Genomic DNA, 14,260 nt, shown 5'->3' on the forward strand with positions numbered 1-14,260 from the left:
ATGATAATCTACAACAAGAGTTTACTTATATTTGGAGAAATACTATGTTCTTTCCAGAACATTGGTGAAAGTAAAGCTCAGGTTGGATGCATGGAGTATGCATCGGAAGGGACCGATATTGAACTTTGACTTAGATTTAATTAAACTTACCGTAAAATCTATTCAAGTCAATATCGCCTAGTTGATCCTAGATCAAATGATCTTAATCCTGTTATGATTAGGCTCAATCTTAAAAGGCTATTCGTGTTCCTTGAATTGTTAGTTAAGCCTACTTTTAGGTCAGGATGATACGTACTTTTTGGGAACACGGTAGTGCAATTGAGTGGGAGCGCTAGCATAAACATGAAATCTATAGCTTCTATCTGGCGAATAGTAAGCAAAGGATGATCTCCTTCGAGCTTGACCAAACGAAAATAAATGGTGGAGATCTCATTTCACATAAGCTGAAATATCATTTATACGGGGTCAAGTGTTTTAAGGATAAAATACATAGTAGGGTGTTACGGTAATTTAATCCCTTTACTGTGTAGATCATTCATATAGAGGATCATTGATCAAATTAGGATTATAACAATGGATAACTAATGATGTGTCTATATGGTGGAACATATAGAGCATTCTATATACTGAGAGTGCAATTCTAAGTTCTATGCGTGGATTCAACGAAGAATTAATAAGTTAGTGAATTTTAGTGCTAAATTCTTGATCTACTTATTGGAAGCTCGGTTATATAGACCCATGGTCCCCCCACTAGTTGAGATAATATTGCTTGTAAGACTCATGTAATTGGTTTTGATTAATCAATTATAATTCTCAAATTAGACTATGTCTATTTGTGAATTTTTCACTAAGTAAGGGCGAAATTGTAAAGAAAGAGTTTATAGGGGCATATTTGTTAATTATGATACTTTGTATGGTTCAATTAATAAATATGATAAATGACAATATTATTTAATAATTATTTATAGTTATTAAATAGTTAGAATTGGCATTTAAATGGTTGAATTAGAAAATTGGCGTTTTTGAGAAAATCAGATGCAGAAAAAGGTAAAACTGTAAAATTTCAAAAAGTGAGGCCCAAATCCACTAGTATAGGGCCAGCCAGTTTTGTAGGAAATTTAAACTAATATTTTCATTATTTTAATGCCAAATAATTCAAACCTAACCCTAGTGGAATGCTATAAATAGATAGTGAAGGCTTCAGGAAAATTACACTTAAATTTTTCTATTTTTCTTTAAGAGAAAAACCTGAGCCTTTCTCTCTCCCTATCTTTAGCTGCCACTTCTTCTTTCTCTTCCCTCTTGAATTTCGAAATCCTTAGTGTATGAGTAGTGCCCACACACATCAAGTGATACCTCAATCATAGTGAGGAAGATCGTGAAGAAAGACGTTCAGCAAGAAGGAGGTTTCAGCATCAAAGATTCAGAGAAAGAGATCCAGGTTCAGATATTGATAATGCTCTGCTATAGAAAGGAATCAAGGGCTAGATATCTGAACGGAAGGAGTCATTATATTCCGCTGCACCCAATGTAAGGTTTCCTAAACTTTATATGTGTTTATTTCATCGTTTTAGAAAGTTCATATTTAGGGTGTTAATCAACGTACTTGTGAGTAGATCTAAGATCCTGGTAAAATAATTTCCAACAGAGATGCCTTCAGCATCATTTCCAGTAATAACGATGTCATCAACATACACCACTAACAAAATGATACCAGCAGTTGATCTTTTATAAAACACAGAATGATCTGACTTACTTTTCAACAAACCAAACTTCTCAACAGCCTGACTAAATTTACCAAACCAAGCACGAGGGCTTTGTTTCAATCCGTATAAAGATTTGCGAAGATGACAAACTCGCCCTAACTCCCCCTGAGCAACAAACCCAGGAGGTTGCTCCATATATACTTCTTCCTCAATTCTCTGCCATTTATTCCATGTGGGACAATGTCCACAATATTCCCCCTCAAGATGATGGCTATTTTTTGCTCATCAATCTTGAACCGTATCAGAGTGGACATGGTCACTATCTGTATAGGTGCGGATCGGATAGGATCACTTGTTCGCAAGGGATATGGCTCTGATACCATGTAGAAAATAATGAATCGAATTATCTATATATTTCATAGAATAGTACATATTTATATACAAAGCTAGAGACTAAAAAGGGAAACTACCAATAAAATAGGAAATTACTAAATATCTAATTCTTTTACAGTTAATATCTAACACATGATAATCTAAGTAATCATATCTCAACGGAAGAGGCTGAGAGGCTGAATGAAATACCTAATGAGTAAGAGATAAAGATAGCTATGAGTATTATGGGATAGGACAAGGCCCCATGCCCTAATGTCATGTCTCTCTCATTCTACAACCATCATTTGAATGTTGTCCTTCCGAACCTCAAAGATATGATTATGTGTTTTTTCCTTTCTAATGAGTTTCCTTTTTTCATAAATGACTCCTCAATTGTTATTGTCCCAAAGATTGATTGCCCTACTACAATAAATGAGTACAGGCTAATTACTTTATGCAATGTACCTTACAAAATTATATCCAAAGTGCTCGCCACTAAATTACAAGGTCTGCTTAAAGATATCATAGCCCCTAATCAAGTTGCATTTGTTAAAGGAGGATGCATTGCCGAGAATAATATGGTGGCATGGGAAATCGTTTAGTCCATGGGTACGAGGAAGGGCAAGAAGGGCTACATGTTGATTAAACTCGACGTGAAAAAGGCATATGATAGAAGTCTTGCTTAATGGTGCCATCTCAGGAAGTTTTACGCTAGAGTTTGGCCTTAGGCAAGGGGATCCCCTCTCCCCATCATTATTTATTATTGTTGCCAATGTCTTATCTAGACTTATTTTACACGAGGAAAGTAAGGGAAACATTGTTGGATTCAAGATCGGGAGGAATGGAACTACCATCAACCACTTAATGTTTGCAGATGATATTGTGTTGTGTGGTCAGGCAACAGTGAAACAAGCCATGGCATTTCTACAGTGTTTGAATGCGTACTGTAAGTGGTCAAGAAAGGTCGTGAATTTCAAAAAGTCTTTTGTATATTTCTCAAAAGGAGTTAGGGAAGACAAGGCGTGCAAGATTATTAAACTCCTTAATATGAAGAGAATGAAGAAAGATGCAATCTACTTGGGCCTGCCTTTGTTTAGGCCCAAAAATAGAGTCAAAGATCTTAACTATCTTACTGACAGAGTGATGAAAAAGGTACAAGGTTGGAAGTCGAAGCTTCTTTCAATTGCTAGACGAGCTTGTCTCATATAATCGGTTGGTTCTGCGTTATCCTCACATGTTTCCTCATCAAATGTCATCCCCAAGACTATTGCAAATAAGGTAGACAAATCCTTGAGGAATTTCTGGTGGGGGGATAGCCTAGAGTAAAGAAAACTTCATACAGTTTCTTGGGAAAAAATTTGTAAATCCAAAACTTAAGGAGGCATGGGCTTTTGAAACACCGAAATTATCCAATAAGGCTTCCTTATGAAATGGGCCTGGAAAGCTTTGACAGATGAAAACAACCTCCAGGGTAGAGTCATTGATGATAAATGCATACAATGCTGTGATTTCATGGAGATTAACAAGAGAAATAATGACTCACTTATGTGGAAAGCAATAATCAATGTGAGAGATTACATCCAAAAGGGGCTATGCAAGAAAATAAGGAATGGGCACTCCACTTCCATATGGTTCCACCCTTGGGTACCTAAAGGGAATCTTTAACCAACTCCTCTTAAAGATGCTATCCATGGTAGTAGTATGGTGAGAGATAGTTTTATAGTACTAAATTAGGTACGTAACGAAAGATTTGTATATATGATTAATATTGTATTGGGCTTATTCAATTAATAACAATTATTTAATTAAAAATTAAATTCCTCTCTCTTCGGCCTTGTGTTAGAGTTAGGGGATCATAGTAATGGGTACGACATACTGAACCCATCCCTCCCTCACATGAACAACCCAACTATAAAAGCTTATTTACCTTATATAAATACGTGTATTAAGCTAATTATATTCGTTTAACCTAATTAAAATTTATTAGAAACATAATAATTTTAAAATAAATGAAATTAATTTTTTATTAGATTATTTTAAAATTAATTTAGAAAAACGCACTCAGTTTAATGAAATAAATTCTAGATAGTAATTTTTAATAATTCAATTATATTTTCTAATATTTAAATAAATAGATAAATATATTTAAGTTGAAAATTAATTTTAATTAATTTTAGACCAAATTAAATTAGAATAATTTTCTTAGATATTAAATTAGAATTAATAATTAAGTTGATTTTATTCAAGATACTTAATTATTTTTTATTTTAATATATTAAATTAAATAGAAAATTATATTTAAGTTAAAAATTTTAATTTCAAATCAACTTAAATTAGAATAATTTTCAAAATATATTTTATTTTATTTTAATAATTATTTTTTAAAATAAATTTCGAGATGCATTTTTTTTAATGCTGATATTTATAAATTTTGAAGAATTAGATTAAAATTGAAAATTAATTATTTAATTAATTTTAGATTAACTTAAATCAAGTAAACTTTTCATTAATGATTCATTAAAATAAATAGACTAAAATATATTATATTTTATTTAAAAAAATTAATAATTAGTTTACGAAATATCTAGATGGTTATTTTCTGAGTAAACTTTTGGTATTTTTCTAGATATATTTAATTAAATAGAAAATTAATATTTAAGTTGATTATATTCAAGATACTTAAATATTAGATATTTTTTAAGCAATTTAATTAAATAGAAAAATTATATTTATGTTGAAAATTAGCTTATTAATTTTAGACTAACATAAATTAGAATAATTTTTTCAAGAATTATTTTATTTTATTTTATACAGATTTTAAAAATGTATTTTTTTAATACATTAGATTTCAAGTTTAGTTATATAAATTTATAGAAAATTAAATTTGAATTTAAAATTAATTTAATCAATTTTGGACCAACTTAAGTTAAGTAATTTTCGGAATATTTATTGAAAATTAATATTAATGATAAAAAATAATTTTATTTATTTTCAGATCATACTTTAAAATAATGAGCTTTAGTTTAAGGATATTCGATCTCCATTGTTAGTTCTACATAATTCTTATTTTAATGAGATTTGTCCATAATAGATGTTCATTTATTAGTAATTTAATGTCGTAGAATCTCAAAATATAAATATTATTCTAAATATTTTATTTCTTAGTGACAATCACCTTAATAGTGACTAAAGTATGAAAAAGCTTATAAGATAAGAAAGGCTTTGACTCTCACCTAAACAGACAACACCAAATTCTCATCTTGATCGAATAAGGTTGCTAAAGTAGTGTCAATTTTGGATGAGTTGACACTCTCGCCTAAATGGAACACTTACTTAAATGAGACTAGATATATTTATTTTGTATTTTCACATATTTTTCCTACTTGCTAAATGCTTACTAATTTTTGAATGTGTACAATTTTTGTAATGAACTTTATTTGTTGATATTTGTAGTTTCTAATATAACAACTAGATTGTATCACTATTGACCGAGAACAAATTCACGGGAGCTAACTTTGTCAAATGGAAAGAGAAAATTAATATTTCTCATAGGTGAAAACTCTTTATTTGTGTTAACTGAAGAAGTTCCTTAGCACTGAAGAAGTTTGGGCGTTCACAGGATACAATCGTTTGCATTTGATGTGCAAATGATATGTTTGCATTTGATGCGCAAATGAATTTTTAGTTGAAGATTAAGTGTTAGGTTGATTTGAGAGGATGTTCTACAGTTTTAATAAAGATTTTTTTTCGGAAAAAGAATTTCAAGAACTGCTCAAACAAACGACTTTAACCAAATTGGAAAATCAGAAAATCCAAACAAAATATTAACTTGAAAACGTATCAAGCCCAAAAAAAAACAATAGCGAAGAAAAGATCGATAAAATTAAAAAAACAAAATAAGAAAGAAAATAATATTATCCAAATGCATCCGAAGAAAAGAGTAGATTAATCGTTTGGGTTTCTTTTAAACATACATTTTACTCCCAGAATCTCCGATGTCAGCAATGTTTAAATTTATTCAAAATTCCTCACCGCAGATAGATTAAAACACATAATTTTAATGAAAAAGTACAAAACTTTTGTAAGGGAATGAGGTTAGAAACAGACCAAGAACAATGCATTCTAAAATATAAATTTTCTACAAGAATAGTAGAAGTAAACAAAATTGATCAGGAGTGATTAAGAGGTTTGGGTCAAGTTAAAACCACAAGTATCTACTCATCGTAATCTCATCAAAAGACCTATTTATGCCAAAAAGAAACAGCAAATAAAGCGAAAAACCAAGGAAAGCTCACAATTCCCAACGAAAACCTATCAAACAAAACTATATAACAATTACGGTAAAATAGAACAGATAAGCGGACCAGTGGTTACTAATCATTTCTAACAAAATAATTTATCAAAACATGAACATAAATTTCAGATTAACACAAATATAAGTCAAATCCATAAGTTGAAATATAAAATAAACTGTAAAACAAACAACAATATGACCAAAATCTTGTTAAAGGACTCCGCTGGAGTAAACACATTAACTACATAAATGGTTCCATGTCTTTCTTCTCCAAATGAACTAAAAACTAAAATAGGCTTAAAATTGAAAGGCCATCCACCTTAGAATCCGAGCTTGGTACGGCGCCAGTGCCTGCGCTTGGCATTGTACCTAATGGTGTTGTCGGTCCTCAACCGGATCCAGTGAGGAATCGGCCTGTTCTGGCGCATCTTCTTCGCCAGCTTCTTCTTGATCATGAAACTCTTGTGCGACGGCATCTTCGCTGAGATCGGCGGCTGTCTGGCTGGCTTGCGAGGCAGCAGAAGAAACCCTAGACAATCAAAAATACACAAATTAAAGAGCGAACTAAACGAATCATCAGAGACTTAAGCACTAAGAATCATGGAATAAATCCATCATATTAATGCAGTTGAATGCAAATCTCGAAATGAATAAGGGAGAAAGAGAAATAAAAGAGAGACGAACCTGGAGGATGATACAAGCTAGCCTCTCAATGTTGGCGAAGCGCCGTTTTATAGTTCTAGATATTGCTCTAGAGACGAAACCCTAAGGATCAGAATGGGCCTCAAAAAAGCCCACAAATGACATGACCCTCTATAAGCGTGGCCCTGATCTTGTAGTTTCAGAACCCAAATACCCAACCAAATCCATTGTAAACTGAGGAATTTAACATAAAGTGGTGGTAAAAGGATGCATGATAAAGTGGTGGGTCAAAGGCTAGTTTGGGCCTGGTGTCTGTTGGGCCGTACAAAGTGGAGGGCCGAGGGAGAGGCTCTTTTATTTGGGGAAAATTGAAAAATACTTTTTTTATTTATCAATTAACCAAATCTACCTCTAATTTATATTTAATTGAAACATACCTCTTTTTATATGTACTGTACTCAAAATACCCTGACATAAGAGAGTCACATGGAGAGTATATTAAAGGGACAGGGGCAAAATTAGTAAAGTGTTTTAAAAAAAAAGTAAAAATGATAAGACTTTAAAAAAGAGGGTAAAAATAAAAGATGACAATATAAAAATAGTATAGAGTCTAATTTCCTCCATTTATTTGTTCATCTGTTGGCCACGATATTATTTTTCCCTTATTCTCTTTGGGTTACGGGCTTGGAGGTGGTTCGGCCCAATTGGCTAATGTGGGGTCTGGTCTTTCTCTTGGGCCACCGGTTAATTTAATTCGAAGAATATTGTCTCTGGGTAGAAAGGTGGTTTGTCTCTTGCTAGGCCGAAAGGGAACTCCTATTTTGTTGATTTTTTTTTTTTTGAAAATAAGCGTAATCGTACCATTAATAAGCAAAGTTAAACCTCGCGGTCATTACATAAAAGGTTCTCCGGAACCGAAGAAACTGGAATAATCCCATACAACTTGTTAATAAAAGCCCAATTAGCCACATTATGGACTGCAAAATTACAAGTTCTACTAACATACATAAAATTACAACAATTAAAGGAGGGAGATGACTTAGCACAAAATGGATATAATTGTCAATCGCCCAATGAGACTCCGTCCCATTGAGAGCATTGATAACTAATCTCGAGTCACTCTCGATCAAAACAAACTTAAAACCTTCCTCTAGAGCCAACGAAACTGCTGCACAACAAGTCGTTGCTTCTCCACACAATGCATCCGAGAAGTCCAACCGATCCGTGTGTATTCGAACCACCGAACCTAGATTGTTCCTAGCTACCACTGCTAAGCACATACTTTCTGATCCCACCCTAACATAACAATTCAATTTTATCCAATCCTGAGGTGGCGGCCTCCAGGTCCCCCTCAAAGATGGTGTAGGGCAAGGTAAGAAAGTAGCATGAAGCTCTGCATAAGAATTATTAACCTAGTCAATACATTTCAAAACATCCAGATGAGAGTTATTATGTATAAAATCATTTCGCACTTTCCAGATAGTTTCGACAACAATCGAAGCATACAGGAAAACTTCTTCCACTCGGATCCCCCTAGAATTCAGATTCCATAAAAATTTGACCCAATCCCAAATTCGAATCCCAGTATTGCAGATAGGATAGATGCCCCAAGGTGACGATCGCCATAAATGCATCGCCACATCGCAGGACAAGAAAAGTTGTTCCATGGATTCCTCCCCCAAGCCACATAAAGGGCAGCAGGTATCCTCAATGTGGAATCGCCTCCCAATCACAGATCTAATAGGGAGCGCATTGGATATGATGCACCACCACATGATCTTATGCCTTTCTAATATTCTACTGTTCCACGACTTGTTCCAGAGAGCCGGAGCTACCTCACAATGACGAGCTCTATCCATAGCTTGAGACAAATAAGCAGATTTGCTTGTAAACTGGCCACTTTTATCCAGTGTCCACACCCATCTATCATCCCCTTGGCCAGAGGGTTTTTCCCCTTTAGCGATTGCTGACACCGTTTCTTTATCAAATAAACCATTTAGCTTTGGGATGTCCCAATCTCCATTCTCAAGCAATAAGTCATCAACACAAAGATCATTGGTTAAGACCCCGCCCTTTGGTTTCGGGGTAAAACCTTTTAGGTGAGGAATCTAGGGATCCCTCCAAATGCTACTCGCCCTTCCATTTGTTACCACTTTACAAGCCCCCTTCCTTAAAATGGATTTGGCTTTCACGACATTCTTCCAGAACCAGGAATCTGAGTCCTAGTAGTTACAGCTGAGAAACTCCTTCCCTTTTAGATACTTGGCTTCCAAAATTTTGCAACATAAAGATTGAGAGCCTTTTAGCAAATTCCATCCCCATTTGGCAAGAAACGCCAGATTCATATTGTTAGGCTATTTTTAGCCTACATTTTGGGTCACTTTTTATAGTTGTTTTCCTTCTTTGTTATTCTTTTTGGAATAGAATTACGCTTGTTTTCTTTGATTTCAGGTTTCACACTTGGAATATATCAATTGATCAAATTTCGGAAAATAACTAACAATGGAATAGAGAAAATTCTGCAAGAAAATAAAGCTGAAACTTCAAGCTTAAATTTGACTATGTTCCAATCAGATTTTGGAAAAAGTCAAAACATAAAAGTTTTAGATTTCTTTTTCTTCTTTTCAACGCATCTTGAATCAACTCATTTGGAGTTCGTATGTGAAAGTTATGCACATTTTACTGAAAGATGCTGAAGCTGTCAAATTTTGCTCCAGTAGTCGCGACCACCACTTTCCATGGTCGCGACCCTTTTTCATGGTCGCGACCATGGTCGCGACTAGGAGCCAAACAGCGAGTTTTTTTTTCATATTTTGCCCATGGTCGCGACTAGGCTTTATGTAGTCGCGACTAGGGGCGAAAGACGAGATTTTTGGGCAGTTTTTGACTTTTTCAAAGAGGTAGCAACCCTAATTTCTATTTAAGGGGCTCATGTTTTAGAAGGAAGGGAGACAGAAATAAAACCCTAGAGATGAAGAAGGAGGCAAAGGAAGCAATTGTGGCGATCCGGAATGCAATCACCAACTAGTTCTTTATTAAACTCTTAGTTTCTATGTTAATTTTTGTTTTAGTTTTGATTATGGATGTTATTATGGATTTTATGAACTAAACTCCTATTTAGGGAGATGATGAATGTTGATTGAAATTACTTTTGGTTAATGATACTTGCTATTTCTCCTTTCTTGATTGTGAATTTACCCATATTTGTGTTTAATTACATGTTTAAGATTGATCACCTTCTTCATGTTCTATGATCCTAATTCAAAATCTGAAAAGTGAGAATTGGGAATGCTAAAATTGGATAAACTAGGTTTTGATGTGAAACGAAAGTATTTGCATAGCCTTTGTGACATTTAGATTATTGCTTAATGCTGATTATATGTTAATCTATCCCAGAGATGATTAGATAACATGTGATTTAGGACCTAAAAGATCTGAAAAGAGTTAGGTTAATTTTTATAATCTGTCATTCACATTGAGAAAGAGAATAGTAATTAGCATTAACAATTGGGTAATTAAATCAACATGATTCTTTTCCCTAAATATTCATCCATAATTAATTACACTTTTTGTTATTATTATCCTGCTTTTTAATTTTTAGTTATTTAATTATTCAACCTTATTATTGATTCTGCCAAATAGAAATAAGAGTTCAATTGATTGGTACTTAGCTACAGTCCTCGTGGGAACGATCTTACTTACCTGAGTATTACTTGTTAAAACGATACGTATACTTGCGTGTTGGATTTATCACAACAAGTTTTTGGCGCCGTTGCCGGGGACTGTTTTAGTTAATATCAATATAGTTGAATTCTGTTCTAATTTGGTTTTTCTTTTTAGTTTTAGTATTAATTTTGTTGTTTCAATTTTTTTATCTTTTTAGTACTAATTTAGTTTTATTTTTTAATTTTACTAATGTTTTACTTATGAGTTTGAACTGTAAGATAAATCCAGATGCTATATCTTGAGGATTTTGTCCAACAACACAATGAACCATTCTATTCTGCTTGGAGGAGATTTAAAGAGCTTGGAGAGAGATGTTATCCCACTTTCTCAAGTGGATGTTTTACATGGCTCTTGTATAATGGACTTAACGATGAAACAAGAAGCTGGGTTGATTATGGAGCAGAGGCAACTGGAGCACCTTTATTAATGAGAGGCTATGATGTAATAAATCTGTTGAATGATATGGCAGATTTTGATTATGATTGGCATTGGAATCCATCACTTCAGGGTTGGAGGCACCAATACCCACCTTATTGCTCAAATTCATCCCAACAAACTGAAAAAGAGGAGCAACTACTATCACTTCTACAATCACTTCCAGGAGAAATTAATCGCTTAACTGACATGGTGAGATCTTTATGTGATAATTCAAAGACTCGTGATTCAGAATGTAATAACTCAAATGATGAAAGTTATGAGAGTTGTTGGTACAATGAAGAATGGTCATTATTTGAATATAAGGAAGATAATGAGCCTACAGTTGAAGATCAAGATCCTTGTGAAAAGGAAATCATTGAATATGAAATCATAAGTGAGGGTATGGATAGCCAAGTGAAGAGTGAGCAACAAGAAGAAGGGTTGTTAGATGAAAGTGTTGAAACTGTGACATTGGAGGATGAGGAAGAACATGACATCATCGATTCAACTGCATCAATGATATTGACAAACAAACCACCAATGGATCCATATATTTCATCAACACCATATTATATCCTCTACGAGCTACGAAAGGCTTCTCCCCAAGCTCATCATCGAAAGTCTTGTGTTGTTGGTGTGGCTTTTGGTTCAAACTCATTACATGCCAAGCTTGAGGGCATTTTTAAAAACAACTTTCAAGTTGTCCAACATGATGCTTATTACGGGCGTCAACCGCTTGTTGATGTGGTGCTCAGGTAAGTTTCCTTTCCTTTTTCTTTAATGTCACATTGGGGACAATGTCATATTTTAGTTTGGGGGGAGAGACTTAAAAATTTTAAATTCTGCACTTTAATTTCTGCATTTTAATTTTCTGTTTTAGTTTTTTGTTTTAGTTAAGGAATGGCAATAAGCTTGACGATAGTTGTACACTGCTGATTAGTGTGATGTGATCTGAAACTGTAAAATAACTGTGTGCTTGATTTTGTTAACTCTTTGGATTAGTTTGGATGCTTAGAAACCTGTGTTTTTCTGCAAATACTCAATTTGTGAAAATTGTTATAACTGTTTTACTATGGTTTGTGGTAAGATTAACAGGATAGCTTAGAACTTGCATGTTTATTCTTTTGAGGCGAAATCCTTGATAGTGTTCAATTGGAATATGACTTAGGCATTTGTTGGATAGTTTGAGCCTTTCAAGCCTACCATAATAATGTGTATCCCTAGTTAACCTTTTGAGCCTAAACCTGTTTTGTTTTTCATCCATTGATTTGAAAAATTTTGCAACCACACTATTAATTTTTTTTTCACCATGTTATCCATGATATCATAAGCTACATGATTAGTTTGGGGGAGGAGAAACATTTAGTGTGAGGAAATAGTGAGAGGGAGAAAAACTTGTAAGATTGAGAAGAGAAAAAATTGTGTAATTCAATGTCACTGAAAAAAAATATGAAAAAAAAAAACACTATGAAAAAGTAAAAATATGTGTTCAAAAAAAAATAAAAATAAATAAAATATATGATTTCAGTGATGTTGGAAAATAATAAATATATCTTCTCTCAATCTTGGTAAATGTGGGAACACTATGGGGTATTGAAAAAGAAAAGTAAGAAGCTTGTGGGTTTTGTTTGTGTGCTTATGATATCTTGAGCCAAAACCGTCCTTTGTTGATTTCTGAATATCTGAGCCATAATGCCTAAACCTCGAAAAGACCTAATGATTCCAAAAGATATTGTCAACATTAGTGGAGAAAGGTAAGCATGCAAGCTTATGAGTTATCGGGTTGTGGAACTGTTGGAAAGAGTAAAACTTTTATAACAATGTTTCACATATGATAAATTTTGTGGTTATACATAGTGTTATGAATTGAGCATCTGAGTTAATTGTTAGAGTTATTAGGGTCGAAATTCTAGTTTATGCAAAGAAGAAAGCAGAGCATGAGTCAGCAGTGTAGTGATTATCTGATAGCGTAGTTAGTTTTTTTTTTTTTTATCTTACTCGATGGCGAGTAAGAATCTAGTTTGGGGGATTTGTTAGGCTATTTTTAGCCTACATTTTGGGTCACTTTTTATAGTTGTTTTCCTTCTTTGTTATTCTTTTTGGAATAGAATTACGCTTGTTTTCTTTGATTTCAGGTTTCACACTTGGAATATATCAATTGATCAAATTTCGGAAAATAACTAACTATGGAATAGAGAAAATTCTGCAAGAAAATAAAGCTGAAACTTCAAGCTTAAATTTGACTATGTTCCAATCATATTTTGGAAAAAGTCAAAACATAAAAGTTTTAGATTTCTTTTTCTTCTTTTCAACGCATCTTGAATCAACTCATTTGGAGTTCGTATGTGAAAGTTATGCACATTTTACTGAAAGATGCTGAAGCTGTCAAATTTTGCTCCAGTAGTCGCGACTACCACTTTCCATGGTCGCGACCCTTTTTCATGGTCGCGACCATGGTCGCGACTAGGAGCCAAACAGCGAGTTTTTTTTCATATTTTGCCCATGGTCGCGACTAGGCTTTATGTAGTCGCGACTAGGGGCGAAAGACGAGATTTTTGGGCAGTTTTTGACTTTTTCAAAGAGGTAGCAACCCTAATTTCTATTTAAGGGGCTCATGTTTTAGAAGGAAGGGAGACAGAAATAAAACCCTAGAGATGAAGAAGGAGGCAAAGGAAGCAATTGTGGCGATCCGGAATGCAATCACCAACTAGTTCTTTCTTAAACTCTTAGTTTCTATGTTAATTTTTGTTTTAGTTTTGATTATGGATGTTATTATGGATTTTATGAACTAAACTCCTATTTAGGGAGATGATGAATGTTGATTGAAATTACTTTTGGTTAATGATACTTGCTATTTCTCCTTTCTTGATTGTGAATTTACCCATATTTGTGTTTAATTACATGTTTAAGATTGATCACCTTCTTCATGTTCTATGATCCTAATTCAAAATCTGAAAAGTGAGAATTGGGAATGCTAAAATTGGATAAACTAGGTTTTGATGTGAAGCGAAAGTATTTGGATAGCCTTTGTGACATTTAGATTATTGCTTAATGCTGATTATATGTTAATCTATCCCAGAGATGATTAGATAACATGTGATTT

At 33.5% G+C, this 14,260-nt stretch overlaps 2 protein-coding genes and 1 non-coding gene across 3 annotated transcripts; all 3 read right to left on the bottom strand.

The window, feature by feature from the left end:
• Positions 1–6,473: 6,473 nt before the first annotated feature.
• On the bottom strand, positions 6,474–7,198 carry LOC115721097 (large ribosomal subunit protein eL39z/eL39x). The gene is made up of 2 exons (XM_030650344.2): positions 7,057–7,198; positions 6,474–6,901 (listed from the first exon to the last, which is right to left on the bottom strand). The coding sequence occupies exon 2, from the start codon at positions 6,846–6,848 to the stop codon at positions 6,693–6,695; it is 156 nt and encodes a 51-aa protein (XP_030506204.1). The 5' UTR covers positions 6,849–6,901; positions 7,057–7,198; the 3' UTR covers positions 6,474–6,692.
• LOC115721580 (small nucleolar RNA Z199) lies at positions 6,944–7,025 on the bottom strand. Its single transcript, XR_004012595.2, has one exon. It is a non-coding gene; the product is annotated as a small nucleolar RNA Z199 (small nucleolar RNA).
• Positions 7,199–8,426: 1,228 nt separating the features above from the next.
• LOC133034396 (uncharacterized) lies at positions 8,427–9,359 on the bottom strand. The gene is made up of 2 exons (XM_061109477.1): positions 9,248–9,359; positions 8,427–9,106 (listed from the first exon to the last, which is right to left on the bottom strand). The coding sequence occupies exons 1-2, from the start codon at positions 9,357–9,359 to the stop codon at positions 8,427–8,429; spliced, it is 792 nt and encodes a 263-aa protein (XP_060965460.1).
• Between the last annotated feature and the right edge of the window lie 4,901 nt (positions 9,360–14,260).

Source organism: Cannabis sativa, chromosome 2 (assembly GCF_029168945.1).
Source record: "Cannabis sativa cultivar Pink pepper isolate KNU-18-1 chromosome 2, ASM2916894v1, whole genome shotgun sequence".
Lineage (NCBI taxonomy): Eukaryota > Viridiplantae > Streptophyta > Magnoliopsida > Rosales > Cannabaceae > Cannabis > Cannabis sativa.

Bases quoted from the DNA above. Each gene is read 5' to 3' on its own strand.
- LOC133034396 (XM_061109477.1), bottom strand. From the start codon at position 9,359: ATGAATCTGGCGTTTCTTGCCAAATGGGGATGGAATTTGCTAAAAGGC. The intron at 9,107-9,247 runs GTAACTACTAGG...CTCACCTAAAAG, and splicing joins AGGGAAGGAGTTTCTCAGCT to GTTTTACCCCGAAACCAAAG.
- LOC115721097 (XM_030650344.2), bottom strand. From the start codon at position 6,848: ATGCCGTCGCACAAGAGTTTCATGATCAAGAAGAAGCTGGCGAAGAAG.